A 20,915-nucleotide genomic window follows, 5' to 3' on the forward strand; every position below is an offset into this window, starting at 1 on the left:
CACACAGAAGGCAGCTGATTTAATTATCTAGCCAATTTTTTCTGGAAACAATTTGGAATTGGTTCCAATAAACGTACATCTCAAGCACGACCTTCCTGCTCAAGAAAGCAAGGTGGCAAGAGGCCAATGGTTCAAAGGGCTCCACCATAAATTGTGATAGAACTAAGACTAAAGACCATTAAGGAACAATCTTAGGTGTGTGTGGGGGAAACGTTGATTAACCCCTTAAGAAAATGTTGTGCCAGTCAATGAGAAAACAAGGACATAGCCTTCATTAAATCACAATAAGTGAAAATGGCCGCAAGGTGAACTTTAACTGAAGAGGACGCCAAACCCCTTGAAGCAAAGCAGAGTAGATATTCCAATAATTTGAGCAGAGGGCATGTAATTGTGGACAGGGCCCTTGACCTAGCCCACCTATCAAATTGTTCGCATTTTAAAAAAATATCTGGTGGAAGTTTTCCTAGCCTGGATTAAAATCTCCTGTACAGTAGGTGTGAACATTAACTCAGTGGTTGTACTCTCCACGCCATTAAGTGCAGTCTGTGAATGTTGTGGTGCAATAACTAGCCCACACTAAGCAAGCTAGTTAGGCCAATTGTCTGCTGTAGTTATGTCGATCGCGAAAGATTTCATCTACTGAATGCGATGGAGTGGGCAAGCGAGGTCGCCTAGGTCCCAAGATCAGAATTGATGTAACCGATCTTACTGACAGAGGTTGGGATTGCGACTCTGTGCTTGGGACCGACGGAACCGATCTTGCAGATGGTGGTTTAGACTGCTGCTCAGGGCTTGGAATCGATTGGACCATGGAGGATTCTGGTTGCAGCTCAGATCCCGAGGCCAACTTAGTAGCATCGGAGGAGGTGAGAGCTCTCTCCCACAATGCAGCTTTTAGCCTAAAGGCCGTGGAACTTCTCTCCGTGGGTGTAAATTGCTAGCACATCTTACAGGTGGGAACATTGTGAGACTCCCTCAGAAACGTGAGATCGTTCACATTGCTGAGAGTCATTTTTGTGCCACATTGCGTGCACTTTTTGGACAAGGCCTTCACTAACATCCTGTGCCCTGTGAAGACGGTCAATGGCAGCTCTGATGGGTATGGGATGGCAGCCCCAAAGATAAACTGAGCTTTGGTGGCCTTTGAAAAAAAAAGAAGAGGGTAGGTCAGCTAAAACTTCTTCACCCAACGGACACAGAAGTAGTAACTGGTATAAAGAACGGGATACAGCACACTCCTTCACTGTGTTTTCCCTTTCCTACAGAGAAAAAATAATGCAAAGGAAAGATGATGATGGCGAAAAAATGCTCAAGTGGCTAGAGGTAAGCAAAGAAGCTCCTATCTTAGCAGCAGCAAGAAAAGAACTGAGGGAAGGCGATACCACTTCTCCGGAGCATGTGACGCTTTGGGCGGGAGAAACCGTTGTGCTAGCTCTAGAGGGGAGGGGCACGCCCATCGGTTCCTTAGCAGCTAGAAACTACTATTCTGCGGACAGCCAACGTGGCTGCACTGAAGGTGGAAGATGAACCTACATACAAGAAGCTAGTAGTAGATATCATCTCCATCTTGTTATCCAACAGCTGAAAAGACAATAGAAATGAATAGTTCTGCTGCTTACCGCTACTTATTTCTGGAAGGGTGACTGTACCTGACTCCCCTGTAGAACAAACAGAATAGAGATGCTGTTATTCATCCTATGCATTGACAACAAGTACTGAAATCTATTGCCAGCATCTAAGATTGAGGCTCATTCTTGTAAACATTATGAAAGAATCCACTTGTTCCCAAGGAGGTTAATGAAAACAGGAGTGCCATTTTGATAACTGCTGGCACTGTGACACCCATTAGCACTACAGCTGAACTGATTGCAGAATTGTTAGCTGATTAATCATCTATGTTTTAACTAGTTAATCAATTAAAATGAAATAAGCTTATATACAACCAAAATCTCAGCATGGGTGCCATTTTGATATAATGAAGGGAATGTAATAAACCAAGTCATCTTTAATATTTTTTTCATTTCTTATGGCAGTAACACCAGAACCAAAATATCTTCAAAAATAACTAAGGGCTCATTGCTGAGGTTGGGGGGCGATTGGGCTTAGGAGGCGTTGTGACTCCACCGCCAGCATAAGTGCCTCTTATTCCGGGATAAGAAGCACTTAACGCTGGTGGCGGGGGCAGTTTGCAGCACTCAGGCCACTCCCCCGGCAGCACAGTCTCTATGGCATGTAAATCTTGGAAGGGACATGTGGCGCCGGCATGGGGGAGGGCGTTCCTGGGGGCAGACCTGATGTTAGTCAGCTTCCACAGCCCCTCTAGGCCAGGAACGCCCCCTCCAGGAACAGCGTTGCTGCACCAGGTTTGTCCTGGAGCAGCCTCGCTGTTCGTAATGGGGGGAAATGCCCCATTTTGTCTTTTTTTTTTAATTTAAAAAAGGCTTTTTGCAGCCTTTTGGAGGCTGGGGGACTTGTTTAGAGGCGCCTTGGCCACGCCACCCCCGGCCACTGAAAGGCTCAGGAATGGGCTGCCCACGTTCCTTTAATTCAAAACTCCATGAACGTAATTGTATTTGCCATCATTAGCAGAACAGATCTATGGGATCCAGCCCACTGCTTTTCCTTCTTCTCTGTGCCTGCACTGCCACTGTGAGGAAGAGATGGGAGAAAAGAAGGAGGGTGCACCATGCTGCTGAAGTAAAAAAAAATGTGGGAAAGGGATAATGGACTAATTGGTGACTCAACAATGAATTCCTCACAGCACATTCTCTGTTGAGATTCTGCATTTTGTTTGTAATCAAAGTACCCTGCTTGCCTCCCTTCCACAGTAAGTGTGATCAGTTCAGCAAGTGATAATTAAATTAAATGTTTGATCATTTCCTAATTTTATTTTGTCTTTGAAATACCAGCAACTGCTCATTTATCTTTAAGGGACCTTTCATCACAAAATTTCACACCCACGGGTCTATTTATTTATATTTATTTAATTAAACTTGTACCCCGCCCACCCCAGCAACGCAGGTCTCAGGGTGGCTCACATATTATTGTAGCACAACTACAATAAATCACAATACAATCATGCTAAAACAATACTTATGAATAAAACCAGCCCCATAAAACCAATAGATAATATCATCACTTATTATGGCATATAAGCCTCAGCAGGGCCTGCAGGCAATCAGAGCCTCCCACATAGTAATAATAAATTCAGATAGCAATAATGCCCCTACCCACCTGATCCTTAGATACTATGGTGTGAGCAAGCAGCATGAGCCAGAGGCACCAGGCACCATGTTGTTATTGGGGAGTATATCACTGGGAGAGCTACCCTATGACACCGTCAAATGTTCCCACAGCCATCATGGCTCTGGAGGCCTGTCCCATATCCCCAGCCTGGAGGCCACCTCTTCCAGCCGAGGCAGAAGCTGTTGTTCCTGGACAGCCATGTTGTGGAGCACAGCACATATGGCAAGGAGCTTGATGAAGCCCAAGGGCTACATGGCCCTGAGGCCCCCTGTGTGGTGTAGGCAACAGAAATGCATCTTTAGTTGGCTGAACACCTGACCAGTGACCATGTAGGCCTGACCAGTGTTAAGGCTGTTCTGTGTGGTAAATCTGCCAATCATGGTGGGTGGGTGCACCCCCAGTATGATTGCTCCCATGCCACCTGCTCACTTTTGCCTTATCCTGTGTAGGCAATTCACTCAGGAGAGAGGCCAGTGCTGGGCCGTTGGGTGCTAGAGACATTGAGTAGGTTTGTTTGCACGTCAGCTCGATGATTGTGGACCTGGAGGATGATGACAACAGTACTGTTGTGGGCCCATTGACTCTGCTGGATGACCTCTCGGCGGGGCCTTAACCTGGTCACTCCTGTGTCACTCATTCTGGGGTTGTGAGCCAAAAAGAGATGGGAGTCAGAAATGGGGCAGCCATCCCCAACATGGCGGCAGCAGGAGTGGATGAGGATGGAGATGAAGTGGCTGTGTGCCCAAGATCTGGCCATGGGGCGCTGTGTGCCATGGACACACCCTGCTGATTGATGTGTTTCTCTCCATTGCCCCCCCCCCAGCTTCATCACACTGACCTTCTCTCTGTTGGTGTCGAACAGCATAGTTGTGTCCTCACCACTTTGAGATGGGCCATGCAGGCTAGATCAGTCATCCTCCAGTCTTTGTGCATTAGAGGTCTCTCCGGGGCAATTGGGTGTGGGCAAAGCATCACAGCTGGTAGACTTGGACAGGGGTAGTGCTACAGGAGTTGGGGGGGAGGCTGGTGGGGTGACTCTGTACCCAGGGACAGCTCTGGATGCTGTGGATTGTGCTGCCCAAGTGGGAGAGCGGCTCACGAAGACTGAAGTGACATGTATGAATTCAATCTGAGATTAAGAATGACGAACTAAACATTCTTCCTTTTTTTAACCACTGCCTCCATCTTCGTCCTGTCCTTCAAATTTTCTGCTTTGTCAGATTTTAGATTGCAAAATCCTTAAGGCAGGGGCCTGTCTCTTACTGTTACTGCATAAAACTCCATGCACACTGATGCCACCATATGGTTACTTAACGTTAATCTAGTGAAGAAGATTAATTAACAGTTGAACATCATGATAAACTGGCGCTTCGACTAGTATCTAAATTAATATATTTCCGATTAATTTGTCCACTAATTTGTGTTTTAATCAATTTCTGCAACACTCCAGTCAAATACAAAATTTCCAAATTGTATATATCACTCAGGATGTTCAAGGGTAACAAATAAGCATTCCTGGCACCAAAGAGCTTTCAATGGAAATTAAACTAATAACTAAGGTACTTTTATTGTGTTTGCTGTACTTCAAATATCCAAGTATAGTACATAAAATAAAACTCAAGTGGTGCTGCTCAAGTTGCTTAGGTCTGCAAGATGTTCATTTTACATAATTCCATTTGTTGCAGCGTAAACTCTATTATTTGTCAGCATGTGAGTTATCACTTCAATATGCCTAAGTGTGAACAATATACATGCTATTTCCATAGTAACATACATTTTATAAAACTTGACCAGGATTTGACAGGATATGCTATACCTTCAATTTGGCACAATTCAGATGACAAGATCCATTTCCCTATTCTCGTCCTAAGTTTATTTGCATTTTTGAACCGTCATGTTTTTTGTGTGCAGGCAGCTTTAGCGCAACAAAATAAAAATACAACAGGAGCAAAGAACCATAATCACCCACTTACACAACCTCCACACACCCTTCCCAGAATTTCTGCAGCCAGAAGCTTTAGGGAAATGAGCAGAAAAAGTACAGTTCCTATTCATTCCAATGGGCCTTCCATATAAGAACCTCTTAGGAGTCATGTTCAATGTTTACCCGTGTTTCTTGGTTTTTCTGCTTTTATATTTCATCTAATCAGTAGTAGGAGCCCCGTGGTGCAGAGTGGTAAAGCTGCAGTACTGCAGTCCAAGCTCTGCTCACGACCGGAGTTCGATCCCGATGGAAGTTGGTTTCAGGTAGCCTGCTCAAGGTTGACTCAGCCTTCCATCCTTCTGAGGTTGGTAAAATGCTGGGGGCAAAAGGAAGATGACTGGGGAAGGCACTGGCAAACCACTCCGTAAACAAGGTCGGGATATGATGTCACCCCATGGGTCAGGAATGACCCAGCGCTTGCACAGGGGACCTTTACCTTTTTTAAAAAATCAGTAGTAACATAATATCTTAACATCTTATCAAATATTGTTGGTTTTACCTATTTATCTGGAATGACTTCCTTGAAACAGGTTTATTTGGTAGTTTTATGAAAATGAAGATTAATGAATGTGTAGAATTTGACTACGCAAACCACTTTATCCAGCATATTCTATTCAGAAAAGAGTAAGCAGTACACTGTACATAAAGGCGTTGTCGAAGTTTACAGAATAGCAGCCTCAGTAGCTAACACGTTTATCCAACAAATCAAAGGTATTGTTCTCAGCTTACATGAATATACAGTAGCCATCACCTTAAATTTAAACCTCACAATGAGCGGCAAACCTACCATGGAAATATGAAGGCCATATTGTATCAGTGGAGTCTGCAGAGATTTTTTTCATACAGCTTGGCTGTCTTGAGATATATATTGCACTTGAAAGCTAAAGGGATTACTTTTGAATAGTCATCGCAACGGTTGATTATATTCGTATTTCATTTAGCTAAACCCTGCAGGCTATTATTCCATTAGCTGTGCTTCCCCAATCCTGCATTGCCAAAAAGTTGATCCTGTAAGGTAAAAACCTGGGTAGTATGTTAGGCTATGAGAAGCTGCTTAAAAAATAATAATAATAATAGGGGTGTTGTTATTTAAAACTAATGGGTTGGATCCAGACTAAATTGGCAATGTCCACCAACTCCCGCTACCTGCTGCAGACCCCCCATGCCATTCCTCAGGGCCCCTTATCGCCCAGGAGCAGCATTTTGTGGAGATTACTAGGCTGTGGGGAGGCAGGAAATTTCTGTTCTGCAACTGGAATATTTAGTCTAGACCCAACTCAATAAACTGATTAAGGCTGCTATTTAGTATATTTACTTCCAAGTATCTAGCCTTTTTAGCTTGCAAGCTAAATAGCAGCTTAGATCAGGAAAATGGCATGGCGGAAAGGGTTAAACCCTCTCCTGATCAAATTAGAATCTACCTCCTATGGAACTTTTAGTAAAAATTAAGAAATGCCCCATTTCTCATGTTTGCACTTTTAAACTATGACAGGTAGAATAGTATCATTTAATCAGGCTAAAAGTATAGAAACAGGTAATGGCTGCCAAAGGGTTTACAGGACTGCTGGAATTTGTATTGTCCCGGTTGTATTCCAGAATAGAACAATTAAAAGCCAAGTACCAACTCATTAAAGAGGTAAGTGCAACAGGACAGACAGAGCAGTCAATGTGCTATTTCTCATTGATTTGCTCCCGTAGCCTAACACAATGAAGCACTTTCAGTAACTGAACACTTGTAACAGACGGAGAAAGAGAACTGGAGATATGTGATCGGGACAGTAACAATGATTGTCATAGAAATGTCTATGTACAGTTATAAGACAGATTTATCAGTTGTAATACCTGTAGTTCAACAGTCAAGATGTCTAATTTGGTAGGCATAGGAAGCAAACAAGGAAAAAAAAAATGAGACAGAATAGTTACAGTATTCACAATCAGATGCAAACAAATGAGTACTTAAGGGGAAGAGTGGCATAGACCCACTGCTGGTCTAGGCCACTGCCTCCTGTCTCTTTGCTGCCTTTCTCCCCTTGGTTTCCTGCCTCCTTTCCTTCCCAGCTACCTTTACCACCATTGCCTCACTCCCCCTTGCTCTCTCTACTGATCCCTCCCTTTCCCATCAATGTCCCTTGTCACTGCTCTATCCTCACCTCATTCCCTCTTGCCTTGATACTCTCCTTCCTTGCTGTTGTCTTTCTTCCACTGCTGCCATCTCCCCATACCCATGTTGCAACTTTGGCTGCCACCACCAATTTCAACATTTATGGGATTGCTAGGCAACAAGCAAAATGACAATTGAAATCTTATAGTATCATGAGATCTCATTTTTTTCTCCTATAAATTAGAAGGTGTTTTTTTTTTTAATCCCCTCACCTTTTCCTTCCATTCTCAGATTTTCTACACATCTGGAAGTTCTCTTGGGTTTGCAAAATAACCCTATCTCATGGTCCTAATGTGCAGATCTTTTGACCCACACTCTGGAACCATGTTCAAAATTAGATATATTGATTTCAGAGTTAGTCTTTTTCAGGAAAAAAAACAAGGAAGAGTCTTGTGACAGCTTAACATTTATTTTAGCACATTTGGTTGGATTAGAAAAATCTATAAAAACGACCAAATCTAGAGAGTTCTTACCATCACTAGATATGTAAAAGATCCATTAGCAACTGACTTCAAATACCTCCATCTTTCACATTCTTTTCTACCTCATCTTCTATTACAATTGGACTCTTTTGTGCTTATCTGTCTTTGTGCTTCAATACATCTTGATGATTAGGTACCGAAAGGCAATGCAACTGCATCAGCTTGACTCACTTTCTATTCAAATTGTCCAAGTATCATTTGTGTAAAATAAAAGTACTAAATACATGACTTTCAGGGCTTCCAGATGAATTAAGGCAGAGGGTCTTCTGCTTTTATTATACAAAGTTGTTCAGTGTAGATTGTAAAAATGTTTTATTTGGTTCTCTTTTGGGGCTATGTATTACACGAAGCAATGAACGAGTCTTTATGAGCACATACGGGAGTCCTAAACGAAAAGCACTTGGAATGTTTGAGTAGGTAGGTTTATTTGAACATGGCTTGATTGTTGGGACCCAGTTTATGAATTGGGAGCAGGATTTATTTTATATACTTTGATATGGGAAGCTGAACCTTTGGGATCGTCGTAAGTATAATCTATCAGCTGAGATAGAGTATGTAATAGAAATCCGCTTTTCTGCTACCATTGATATGTATTAATTTAAAATAGTTCTATCCCATCTTTATAAAAACTAGTTTCTAGGGCAATTAGCATTGTAGCCCGGACATTGTTCTGGTTCTAATGAGTAGAATTACCTCAAAGACCCCTAGAGTAGCATGTATTGTTTGCAACAGATGAATTCAAATGTCATGCAGTAAATATGTACATGTTTCTGTAACTGAAAAAAGTATCTCCATAAAATTATTTTGAATAGATTGAAGAAGAGTTGTTTTTTATATGCTGACTTTCTCTAGTTAACAGTGAAATAGTTAATAGTTAAACCAGCTTACAATCACCTTCCCTTCCCCTCCCCACAACACCCTAGGAGGTAGGTGGGGCTGAGACAGCTCTATAAGAGCTGTGACTAGCCCAAGGTCACCCAGCTGGCTTCATGTGTAGGAGTGGAGAAACAAACCCGGTTCACCAGATTAGCGTCCACCGCTCATGTGGAGGAGTGGGGAATCAAACTGTCCTCCAGATTAGAGACCACTGCTCCAAACCACTACTCTTAACCACTACACCATGCTAGCTCATGCTGGCTTTTTAAATTCTCATGTTAACAGTGGTTTTTGTTTATTTGGGCAATTCACCATTTTTCCCCCTCTGAAAAATTCTGGAGAACTGATTATTATAAAGCTTTTCTAAAATCTAGCTCTACGTTCTGCATACCCCGGGAGTCCTGTGCCGGCCAATAGTTTGTTAATAAATTCTGTGTGGTGCCATTTTGGTTCTGTAAGCTTTTGGTTTGGCAGTTTCAGTGAGAACTTTGTTCAGTGGTTCACTCACAGTTCACCATCTGTGATCATCACACCTAAATTGGAAACCAGTCTTTCAAGATCTGGCCAAATAAACTGAAGCGAGCAAAGCAGAGAAAAATCCTGCAATACATCTGCAACTAAATAAGATGCCAAGGAGATTTTCTGTAAGGCCAGAGTTTTTCTTTAAAGCTTTTAAGGAGCATTAGACTTGAGTGCATCCCTTCAGGGTAAGGAAGTTTGGGAAAAGCAAGTTAAAAACACTGATGCTTTCAGAGGAGATGCAAAGTTCCTGTCACTGAACTTTACCGAAGAGTCATTTTTCCTGCAGTCAGTTTACAGAAGAGCTAGTTTTCCTTCGGGGAGAAGAAAACCACCCTTCAAAACCATCTGTTTTGAAAACCACCCTTCAAAACCATTTCCATCTTTGTATAGGGTGGAACCATTCTCCTAGCAGAAACAGTTATCTTTCTCTTAACATGTACAGGGAATATAAATGGATACTCAGGCTTCATTTAGGGAGTAGAAAGGAAAAGTAATACCTCCAAAAACACATAACCACAGAACCTTCCCTTGCAAGGGAAATGATGTTCAAAAGGGTACTGGCTGCAGCTGGTGTGGAAATTGAGGCAATGGCTCAGAATCCGTCAGGAAGTAGTTATTTAAAGGAGCCAAAACACTAACCTCTTGTTTATCACATAGCAACCAGTGTACCATTTCAAGTACTAAACAGGCAAGTGGAGAGCAGGGTTGTCATGTGGAAATTGGAGTTCCCCCCTTTTTTTACTCAATTAAACTTCCATTTTAATTCAGGTTTTCAGTTGCTCTGTGTGCAATTGTGCTAAATATCCATGCACTTATTAACAAGTTGCTTTAATTCTCTGAGTCTTTGGTACTATCTTCACTACCAAAATCAATACAACACACCATCTATTGTAGCTGACAGTGCCATATATGTAAAGTGCAGATGTCAATCTCCTGGACTTTCACTCTAAGTTCCAGACAAGGTTACCTGACAGACAAAAGTGGAGTTCTGATCCAAATCGGGCCTCTCAAGTCATACCACTTGTAGCTGAAAGATTCCCAAACTCTCAGTCTGAGGCAAAATCACAATTGGTGCAGTCCTAAACAGAGTTACGCTACTCTAAGACTTAATTAGATTTAGAAGGGTGTAACTCTATTGAAGACTGCTGTTTGTCCTAGGAACACATTCAGGGTACTGTTTAATCAAGTCAACATTTATACATTTAAAACACTGAGCAAACTTTTGCAGACTTTGTGCTGAATTCTGGTAGCTGTTCTAGTGCACAACCAAACTAATGTACTCTGCATTATCCTACAGTAATCTCTCTCGTACATAGTCTATATTTTACAGGAGCGAAAGAAACATTGTAGATCTCACGCAAAACTGCTAGGTGGCTGATAACAAGTTGACAAGCTGAAAAAGGATTGCATGACCAAACACAGTTCTCTCTAGTGAACTGCTCACTGCAGCTTTGCTTAATTCTTAATCTTTGCTTTCTCTATTTAATTTCTGTCTGCTTTAGAGACCTGCTGTAATGCAGCAGTTTTTTAAAAATATATATCCGTATGTACTCATGAGCCTCCCCAAAGACCACTAACTTGACACACAGGCCATGACAGCTGAGCTTCGACTAGCAGGAAACCTAATCCAGGGTTTCCATCATGTCAGTTGTTGCCTTTATTTCATTACAGTTTGACTCAGCCCCTAATGGATTCAGCTGTATAAAGTCTGTAAAAGAGGAAAAGAAAGCAATTTATTCATGTTTCACTAGAGCTCATTGAAGACCTGAAATTTCTCTAAAAATGCAAATTGTTTTGTGCTAGGCAAGTGGAAACCGGGCAGCTAAAGCTTTTGGAGGAAGACTCTTTCCCAGGGCTAATGTTTTTATACCCAGTGATGGAATAAATCGATTCCTTTATTATACCATCTCCTTCACTCTCTATTTTCTAAAACAACGTAATCCAAGATACTAAGAAAACCCTTTTAGCCACTTGTTAATTTTGTTATTAATCCCCAATATCTCAAAATAAACACCATAAACACATGTAGGGGAAAAAATCAATACAGATCTCTCCAATACTGGGTCAGCAAAAGGCAGATTTACTTAGAATCCGAGATGTGAAACGCTGAAGCAGAAAACAAAGCCCTCACTTATGTAACAGGGATGCAAACAAGCGCAATATAAAGCAGAAAGAAACTATTACAGGAAAGCGGAAGCCTTGTACTTAAAGCTGCACTAAAAATGACCCCAAAGACCTTATTTACCAAACCTACAGAATTTAATGTGAACAGATGTTTTTAGAATGTTTGTACCTTAAGTCCAGACACTCTTGCTATTTCATGATAAAACACACTGCAAGACACACTTTTATGTTACATTCTCCAAATATTACACTTAACAAGTATAAAGCTGGTCATAAAAACGAATAAACCTGCAAGTTTAAAAGCCATGAGACTGAAAAGTATTTTCACCACTTGTCCCTAAAGTTCAAGGATCATTTGAAATAAAACTCACATACCTAGAAGCAGACATTGCTAAAATATTTTTGAACAGTTCTTGACCACTATTTAATGTATTTAAAAGGTTAGTTTAATTTTTCTAGCTATCCAGCTATATTGACCTGAATTTGTGAAGCCCTAGTTTACTTTTGTCCCCTTTCAATAGCCACGGCTGAGAACAGTATGCCTAAACTGATTAATTTCCCCAAACGTTTTCTAAAAACACCTACCGTTTAAGTACAAGGAAGACTGTAATATGTTTATTGCTTATATGTACAGTCCCTCTATATCTTCAATACGGGAGCAGAAAATCCCAGGTGTTTTTAATGTCCTATATGTTTGTTAACAATGTAGTCATTATGGAACTAGATATAACCTCTGTATAGTTGTTCCCTATACTGCAGAGGAAGCCCCTAATTGCAGACTGTCAAAGCGGTGGTGTTTGATCGAACACTGCAAGGTAAAGATGCCATTCCAACTAGTTTAGTGACTTTCAGTTGAGCCAGTTGACCTATCCCCACCTCATATCCTACCTTGATCAATTTTAGATGAATTTCTTCCCAGGAGAAAATTTTGGAGTCTTTCTGGCGAAGATGACTTATGCCCCTCTGGTTATTTAGTACAACCTTTGGTCAAGATGTTATCTGGAACTCCAGCAATGATCAGTTAATGCTCTGAGCTCTGATCTGTTGATGTTCATCTTGGATTCTAGTTTAGTCCAGTAGCCCTGTGCCATCAAGTGTACATGATGAGCCAGTGTGGTGTAGTGGTTAAGAATGTTGGACTAGGATCTGGGAGACCCGGGATCGAATCCCCACTCGTGCTATGGAAGCTTGCTGGGTGACCTTGTGCCAGTCACACTCTCTTAACCTAACCTACCTCACAGGGTTGCTGTGAGGATAAGATGGAGGAAAGGAGAACTACGTAAGCCACTTTGGGTCCCCATTGGGGAGAAAGGTGGGGTATAAAGGAATTTTAAAAATTAATAAATGATGAAATACATCCGCCAACCTCCTAAATTGACATCTGTAGATACTGGGATGTGTACAGCATGTTCTTTTTTTTTTTTTAATTATTTTTATTATTTTCTACAATTCAACTAAAATAAACATATCTCAACAATATATTCAGTTGTAACTGCTTGTAACAAAAAAAGTTCATTGCTATTACTGAGAATATGTTATCTATAATATTCTATGCTATCTACTATATGTGACTTCCCCGCATCTTCTTCAGTCACTAATTCTACTGGTTAACACTTTTGCATTTCAAATTAATTTCTAATCCTTATTTTCTCTCATACAGACTTGCTTTAAGCTATCTATACTACTTCTATAAGCAATTTCAAGTCCTACCTAGTTATAATATTATCATCATTGTCTCTATATAACATTCTATTATTCTAAATTAAAGGGATTAGATCAATACATAAACAAATTTTCCCATTAAAAATTCATCAAAGTAAATCCACCGTGGCTCCCTTACACCCCCAAAATAAGCATCATTTTAGCCATTATCTTGTTTTGGGAGGGGATCTGCCAGTCCTTCTTTATTTCCCAATCCCCACCCCCCGTTTTTCAATATAGTAGCTGCAATTCTGGCCTCTGAAGATGTAAAAGAAGATCCCGGTGATTGTATCCATTGGCTTCTTGTTAAAATTTCCAGCATCTTCTTGGTAAAATCCTTCATCATGTCTCCCTCCATCGCTGGCTGCCAGGAAGTGTTTTCTTGGGATAATAATGCTCCTCCTGTCAGCAGTGACTCAGACAAGTAAATTGTAGAGGTATTGAGTTCTCTCATGTTGCTCTCTCTCCTTGCCAGCTGGTCACTTGCAGCTACCTCTTTAAAATCTTGGGTCTTCATATTGTGGATCTCCTCAATAATTGTGTCCAGTTTTCCATTAATTGATTTAAATAGGATATTCATCACCTCAGCTAGTTGAAATGCTTGATGTGAGAGCGCTTGTTGTTTTTCGAAGACTAAATCTTGTTGCACTGCAAACATGTCCATTTGTTTGAGTAACATCTCTTCCAACCTCTTGTTTGACATATCTGCTTGTATTCTTATATAGAAGCAGGCTTTGTAATTTTCAAAATATCCTCAATTATGCTTCGAAGCAGCACAGATAAAGAAAAGAAAGTAGACAGGAAACTGCAGTACAGCATGTTCTGATCCAGCAACCACTTTTGTGTTTGGAGATGTTTGGAATGTGCTCCAGTTCTTGCCTGTTGTAATATCTGTTCCTTGCAAGGGAGAAGTCTCTGTAGAGGTTGTGTGCAAAATCTTGCCTCAATGATTACTTCTTAACAACAGAGGAACATGTCCAGAAGTGGGGTTAACAGCATCGTAAGTTCCGTGCTTAAAAATGGAACATTTTATTCACTTACTGTGAATTTCCCTTCTTGGTGGTTTGAGGGTGCTGCAGTCTAGACTGCTGGGGGAAGCGCGTCCTTCTGGATGCAGGCAGGGTCATGATTTTTTTAGTCCAGCTCCAGTAGGAGGGGCTTCGTCTCTGCTTCCCAGAAGGACATGCTTAAGCCCCTAACAAACTGAATTATATAAACAATCAAGTGAATGGACCCAGAATCAAACAAATCTGTAGCACTTTTAAAGGTTCAAAATTGTTGTCATGTGTACTGGGCCCTGAAGTCACAGAAGGAACCGAATAACCTTTTTCTTTTCTTGATTAAAATTAGTAGAGAGACTCCCAAATAATTCTGAGTTTGTGAACGACATACCTGGCAGCTACAAATGGAAACCACAACCTCTCAGTGTCTCACCCAAATACTTCTACATGCTGTCATTACTCTTGCTGTGAACTGATGTGTATCCATGGAGGAGATGGCGAAGGAAGCTGCTGAAAGATAAATCTTTTAATGCTAATTCTTGGCCTCCTTGGGGAAATCTAGGCTCCTTGATTCCAGTTATTTGACCATAAATAAACTTCCCTCGCAAATAAAAAATTAGCACTTGAAAGGCCCTAGAGCTTCGTCAAAAAATGTTTCTTAGGAATAGCTTGATATGTTTGTCACAAGGATCTTTACATTAATCCATTAACAATATCTGCTGGAATAAATGAGTGGGAACCTAGAATGAATCCACTAAGGATATTTTTAATTTAGCTATTAACTTATATAGTCGGTTACATATTTTGAAGTAAGTCTGTAAGAAGTCTTACAATAAACAGGTGTCATCCACTCTATGTTGACCAGTTCACTAAAAAGGTTCTGGGAAAAGCAGTGATAGATCTCCCTCATAAGGTCTGATTCTGTAGGAGTGGCTTTGGCCACTGGAGCACACTGCTGCTGGAGAGAAGAATAGCTTCTTTGGCCAGTGGAAAAGACATAGGACTTTTATGCATGGGTTGGCTCTCCCTGCTTGGACCTGGGTTCATCGCGCATTAAAGTAACCCAGGTTGGGGGAAACTATACGCATTGGCCTGAATGATCAGGGACTAAACTGTGTGCTAATCGAACCATGAATACAGAAAAGCAGTCTCCCAAGCTCAAATCAAGTCCCACTTCTTTAAATGCTGCTCTGTAATTGGCTTACTTTGCAGTTCTCCTTGAGAGAAGATTTCCCTCCCCCCCAAACCCAACTGCCACATAAAAAGCATTTTAAGAACAAAAAACCAACCCCCTCCAAAAAAAACAGCAATCTGAAAGAAGGGGGGGGGGGAGAGAAATCCAAGCCTTGTTTTAAAAAAGCCTTTCTTTTGCTCAGAAAGAGCTCCGAGGTAGCAGGAAGCACTTGAATCCCCGCCTCTTTACACACTGCTTTGTGATTGGCTGTGAGAGAAGCTTAACTTCTGTTTTCCCCTCTGCATGCTGCTTTGAAGAGGGGGTTGGAAAAGGGTGGGACATGATGGTGCGGGGAAGCTCAACCCGAGAACACAGTGTGCATGCTCTGTAACTCTGAAATGAGCCAGGATGAACAGTTTAATTTGGGCCAGAAGAGGAATAGGAAAAGCCGGGTTCGTTTTGCGTTGAAACAGAGTTGAGCTTCCAAGGAATGAGGTATCATGCATACTGAAAAATTTGATCCTGGCTGAAATGAGGCATAAAGGAGGTTAAAGCAACCATGCATAAATGACCATTGAGTATCTCCTCTTCCTCTAAGACAATGGTATTTGAGCATTTTACTATTAATCTCCACAATGCTCGATCTGTTGGAAAATTGTTACAATTTTCCTGGCCAAGCAGTGCAGAGGCCAGGTTGCTCTAGCTGAAAAAATCTCTGGAAAGACTGTCCCTTGGCCTGAAGGCAAAGGAAGGAGGTGACTTGAACTGAAGGCCAGAGGGATTATCCCTGTGCAGAAGATAAGGTAGACTACAGGAACCTCAGCTCAGGATGGACCACGGAGCACTGCTGAGCACATTGGCCAACACCTGGAGCATTCCAGAAAACTGAATCTGAAAAATATCTGATTGTTTAAAAAGTGCACATTCCTAATGTTATGTACTAAAGGTTTTAATTTTTGTAGGTTATCCGGGCTGTGTAACTGTGGTCTTGGTATTTTCTTTCCTGACGTTTCGCCAGCAGCTGTGGCAGGCATCTTCAGTGTTACTCCTCTGTAGATGCCTGCCACAGCTGCTGCCGAAACATCAGGAAAGAAAATACCAAGACACGGTTACACAGCCCGGATAACCTACAAGAACCAATGAACTCTGACTGTGAAAGCCTTCGACAATGTTTTAATTTTAATTAACTTTTCTATATTTGTTTCAGCTTTAGTTACCACCTGTGTTTTAACCAGTGTAATATGTTAATACTGAACTATCAGTCCAATTTAATAAACCTGGGGAATCAAAACGAAAAAGATTCTGCACACATATGGTTTCAACCTTACATTTCAAAGACCTGTGATATCATTTAAAAAGCTGGTTACTACTCAGCTCCTGTTAACAGATTTTTTTCCCTAGAACAAATATATGCAAGCTAGCTTCTAGTACAGATTTTGCTCATTGCATGCATAATCAATGTTGAAATAAGAGCAGCATGGAGTGTTCATGGATTATATTATTTGAGCTTGGGGTCAAAGCTGCCTTGTATTCCTTTGGGTTGGATTTGGGAATTGCAGGAGACTTCAGTTGATCATTACCCCTAAACAGTTTTATTTTTTTAAAAATGCATTTGTGTCTGTTGTTCCCTTTCCCTTGCTTTACCTTTGGTATAGTATGGTATACATAATTTAAATAACCAGGGAATGTCTCTGGGCTTGAAACCACCTGCTGGCTTATATTAGCTAATTAATGGTGATTTATCTGAGTTACTAATTTGAGTAGAGCTGATTGCCTTCAGGAATCTTTGTGAACGTTCTAAGAATTTTGATTACAATTATGCTTATCTGATGGGCAGTCTACTTGAAATACTTTCTAAAAATTGCCTGCTAGCTGAAAGGACTCCCCTTCTATCATTACAAACAAATGACCTTGCATTATTTTCTAGTTTAGATCATATATTCAGGTAGTTTGCTTACCCCCATATTCAATTTTATCTCTGTCTGGTTTCTTCTCATTTTCTCTCACATAATAAGGATTATTTGCCTAGCCTCCAAACAGAGACTATTTGAAAAATAGTACTGATCTTGTACGCAGAAAGCTTAATCACGTCCACAAAAACTAATATAGTAGATTCGTTTTAGTTAAACTTCTTTGTCATGCTGGCCTGATTCCCTGGGCCTTAAAGTGTGAATTTAATGGTGATATAATCTCAGAGGAAGAAATATAATAGAAACCTCTCAGCCTATTGGATCTATGTAATTTCTCTTTTTCTGTTCTGGTCTCAGTGTCTCTTAAGGCAATCTGCTCTGAAGATGGCAAAAAGGCTAGCCATTTCTTTTAGTGTGATCCCATTGCTACTTACACTAGACAAGGAATCAACTCCCAAGATAAGATATCCGGTACACATCTGTTAAATACACACTCCTAGAGGGATGTTTACTCTATTAAGAGGTTTATTCTTTTGCTCCCCATTTAAGAGAGGATTTTTTTTGTTTTTCCAAAAACTGAAACATATTTTCTGGGAAGCAACATAAAACATAGACATCGTTGCTTCCCAGAAAATATGTTTCCATTTAAAAAAACTAAAGACCCCCTCAACATGATAGGATTTCACTTTTTAGTATCGCACTATATTAGAATATATTGTCTATAAGATGGAGGAGAAATAGCAAAATGTTGGAAACCAGCAGAGCTTTCAACATTACATTCCTGGTATTCCGAACTGAGCAAACAGATATGACAGAAAAATTGACACATCAACTTAAGAGTAGTCAAAGGTAAAGCTAAAATATCAGATATCTATGAAATGGGACATGATTGTATTTCATACATGAATCAGAAAGGTTTTCAGCATCTATCTAAGCCAGGGATGAGGACATTTTCAGTGGCCCTCGGGAGCTCCAGGGCCCAGCTGCGGAGGTGCAGCACAGTGCAGCCCTTCCCGAGGGTGTTCCTGGGGCCGCGGCACCCTTTGGACCTCCTCTCATCGACTGTTGGTCGGTGAGAGGAGGGGGGAGGGGGAGGGACGCTTCCCCCAAAGCTGCCCCCTACAGCCGCAGCACACTGTAAGCCCCTCTCGCCACCTGTCAAGTGGTGGTGGGGGGGAGAGGCCGGTGGCTCCTGGCGGCGGAACATGCGCACGGGAGCCGATGGGGCTTGGAGGGCCTTTTGTGGACTCAGGGTGTGGGGGTGTGGAGGCTGGGGTCCGGTTGCGCGGGGCTGCGTGTGCTGCCATGTGTGTGTGTGTTGGGGGAGGCGGGGAGCCTGGGGCCCGGTTGCGTGGGGCCAGCGGGTGTGTGTGGGGGAAAGGTTTTTCTCTCTTCCTCTTTTTCTGTCACTCTTTCTCCTTTCTCCTCCTCTCCCCCTTGTCTCTTTCTTTGTCTGCCTCCTTCCGTCCTTTTCTCCCCCTCCATTTCTCTGTTTTCCTTCCTCCCTTCCTACCCTGAGGATCGGCTGCGGGCTGCGCCCCCCTGGCGCCTCATTTGCTTGGGGCCCACCGCTGGCTGCCCTCCCGCCTGGGAGGGGGGAGGGAGGGGGAGCAGAGGTACCCTCCAGGCCTTCTCTGTGTGGCCTCCCCTGTGGTTGCCAACCTCCAGGTGGTGGCTGGAGACCTGGCAACTCTAGCCTCTCCCCCCCCCGCGCCGGGAGAGCTACACCTGGCTATGGCCCCCGAATGATGTTATAAATGAGCAAATGCCCTTGGCAGGAAAAAGGTTCCTCATCCCTGATCTAAGCCCTTCCTCAGCTTATGGAAAAGGAATTAAGTCCAAAATACATAAAGTTTTTTTAATCCCCAATGCCATTAATGAATTCCTCTCTTATCTGTAATTGTAAGATAAATTGAAAAATGTGTTAAATACTAAGCCCTTTGTCAATAATCTGATTAAACTTTATGTATTTTTTAAATTATATTGTTTCTATGATTTAAAAAAAGGGTTTTTGTTTATTTGGGTAGTGGTTTTTTGTTTGGAAAATTAATTTAATTTTTTTTTTAAATGGAGAATGATGTAAGCTGCTTTGAATCCCCATTGGGGAGAAGGGCAGGGTATAAATGAAATAAATAAATGTTGCCCTGATGATCTATCCCAGTGGTTCCCAACTTTTTTGGTATGGTGACCCATAAGTCCACGTTCCCTTGGTATGGTGACCCTACTTGGTATGTTGATCCATCCAAGGTTTGCTCAAGATTTTTTGATGTCTTAGGCAAACTATGATCTTGGCACCCATCTAGTTCAGAATTCCATTTTCTACAGTGGCTAACCAGATGTTTTGAAAAACCAACAAACATCACATGAAGGGCACACCTGACCTCACTATGAACCTCAAGAGGCATTCCAGCATAAACAGCCTCTGCATATGAAGGTTACAGCCTAGCCTTTGACAGCCCTCTCCTCCATTACACCATCTAATCCCAAAGATTCTAAGAAACTCAGTATAGTAACCACCAGGACACATTTTACTTGATCAACATGCATATGCAATGAAGAAAAAATATCATCTAATGCATGACATGGAAGACACTGTTTCCAGGGTCAGATTTTGGTTTAAAAGATGCAAAAGAGAGCAAGGGAAAGGACAAGGGAAGCCATCAGGGAGGGCTGGCCTGCGACTTAATTTCAGTCACTTTGCAACCCACTTTTGGGTCTCGACCTACAGGTTGGGAAACACTGATCTAGACCCACCTACAGATGGGGAGCGTGTCACTGCATTTTCCCCTGGGCCTCTCAGCAGTGTTCGATATCATCATAATGGTATCTTTCTTGACTGCTTGGCCTGTAGGCACCTAAGTGGTACTGCCTTGTGTTGGTTTCAAAAATTTTTTGGAGGATAGGTCCCAGAAGATGTTGCTGAGGGATTTCTTTTCAGCCCCTTGGTCATTGGCCTCCAGGTACCATTGGGGGACTGAAAAGAAATCCCCAAGCAACATCTTTTGGGACCTACCCTCCAAAATACTTTGAAAACAATACAAGACAGCTTACATTAAGACAGCTGATGATATCAAATGCTGTGACCCCCCGATTGTGAAATTCCATCTGATTGTGCAGTTCATACCATCCTTGAAATCTTATGGAGAAAACTGAAGAGTTTTTAAAAATTTATTCTGAAAGGCCTCTGAGCTGGTGACTGAAATGACTGATCGCTGGCTTAACTGACTTGAAATCCTCCTTTGGTGGATTTTTGTTAGTTTTAAGATGAGTTACATCATTTAAATAAAGTTATATTTTTATTGTCCTTGTTGTGGAACTGCCTCTGGGGTCTTCTTTGAGGGTGAAAGGCAGCGTGAACCCTTAATAAATAAATAAGTAAACTTAGAATGTTGTCGAAGGCTTTCACGGTCAGAGTTCATTGGTTCTTGTAGGTTATCCGGGCTGTGTAACTGTGGTCTTGGTATTTTCTTTCCTGACGTTTTGCCCGCAGCTGTGGCAGGCATCTTCAGAGGAGTAACACTGAAGACAGTGCCACAGCTGCGGGCGAAACGTCAGGAAAGAAAATACCAAGACCACAGTTACACAGCCTGGATAACCTACAAGAACCAATAAACTTAGAATGTATTGGGGGTATGAATTCTATTTCAACGTATTTATAATCAATGCTAGTTATATTAATAATAATCACTAAAGTATCCCTTTTATTCCTATTATATATTAGATATTCTCAAACC

At 41.6% G+C, this 20,915-nt stretch overlaps 1 protein-coding gene across 1 annotated transcript in view; it reads right to left on the minus strand.

The window, feature by feature from the left end:
- Positions 1-1,464: 1,464 nt before the first annotated feature.
- TTC29 (tetratricopeptide repeat domain 29) overlaps positions 1,465-20,915 on the minus strand; it is a 141,329-nt gene continuing 121,878 nt past the window's right edge. The window contains exon 10 of the mRNA XM_056855043.1: positions 1,465-1,658. Coding sequence (XP_056711021.1) covers positions 1,465-1,658 — 194 coding nt within the window. The remainder of the gene's footprint in view (positions 1,659-20,915) is intronic.

The sequence above is a fragment of the Euleptes europaea genome, chromosome 9 (assembly GCF_029931775.1).
Source record: "Euleptes europaea isolate rEulEur1 chromosome 9, rEulEur1.hap1, whole genome shotgun sequence".
In the NCBI taxonomy this organism is placed as follows: domain Eukaryota; kingdom Metazoa; phylum Chordata; class Lepidosauria; order Squamata; family Sphaerodactylidae; genus Euleptes; species Euleptes europaea.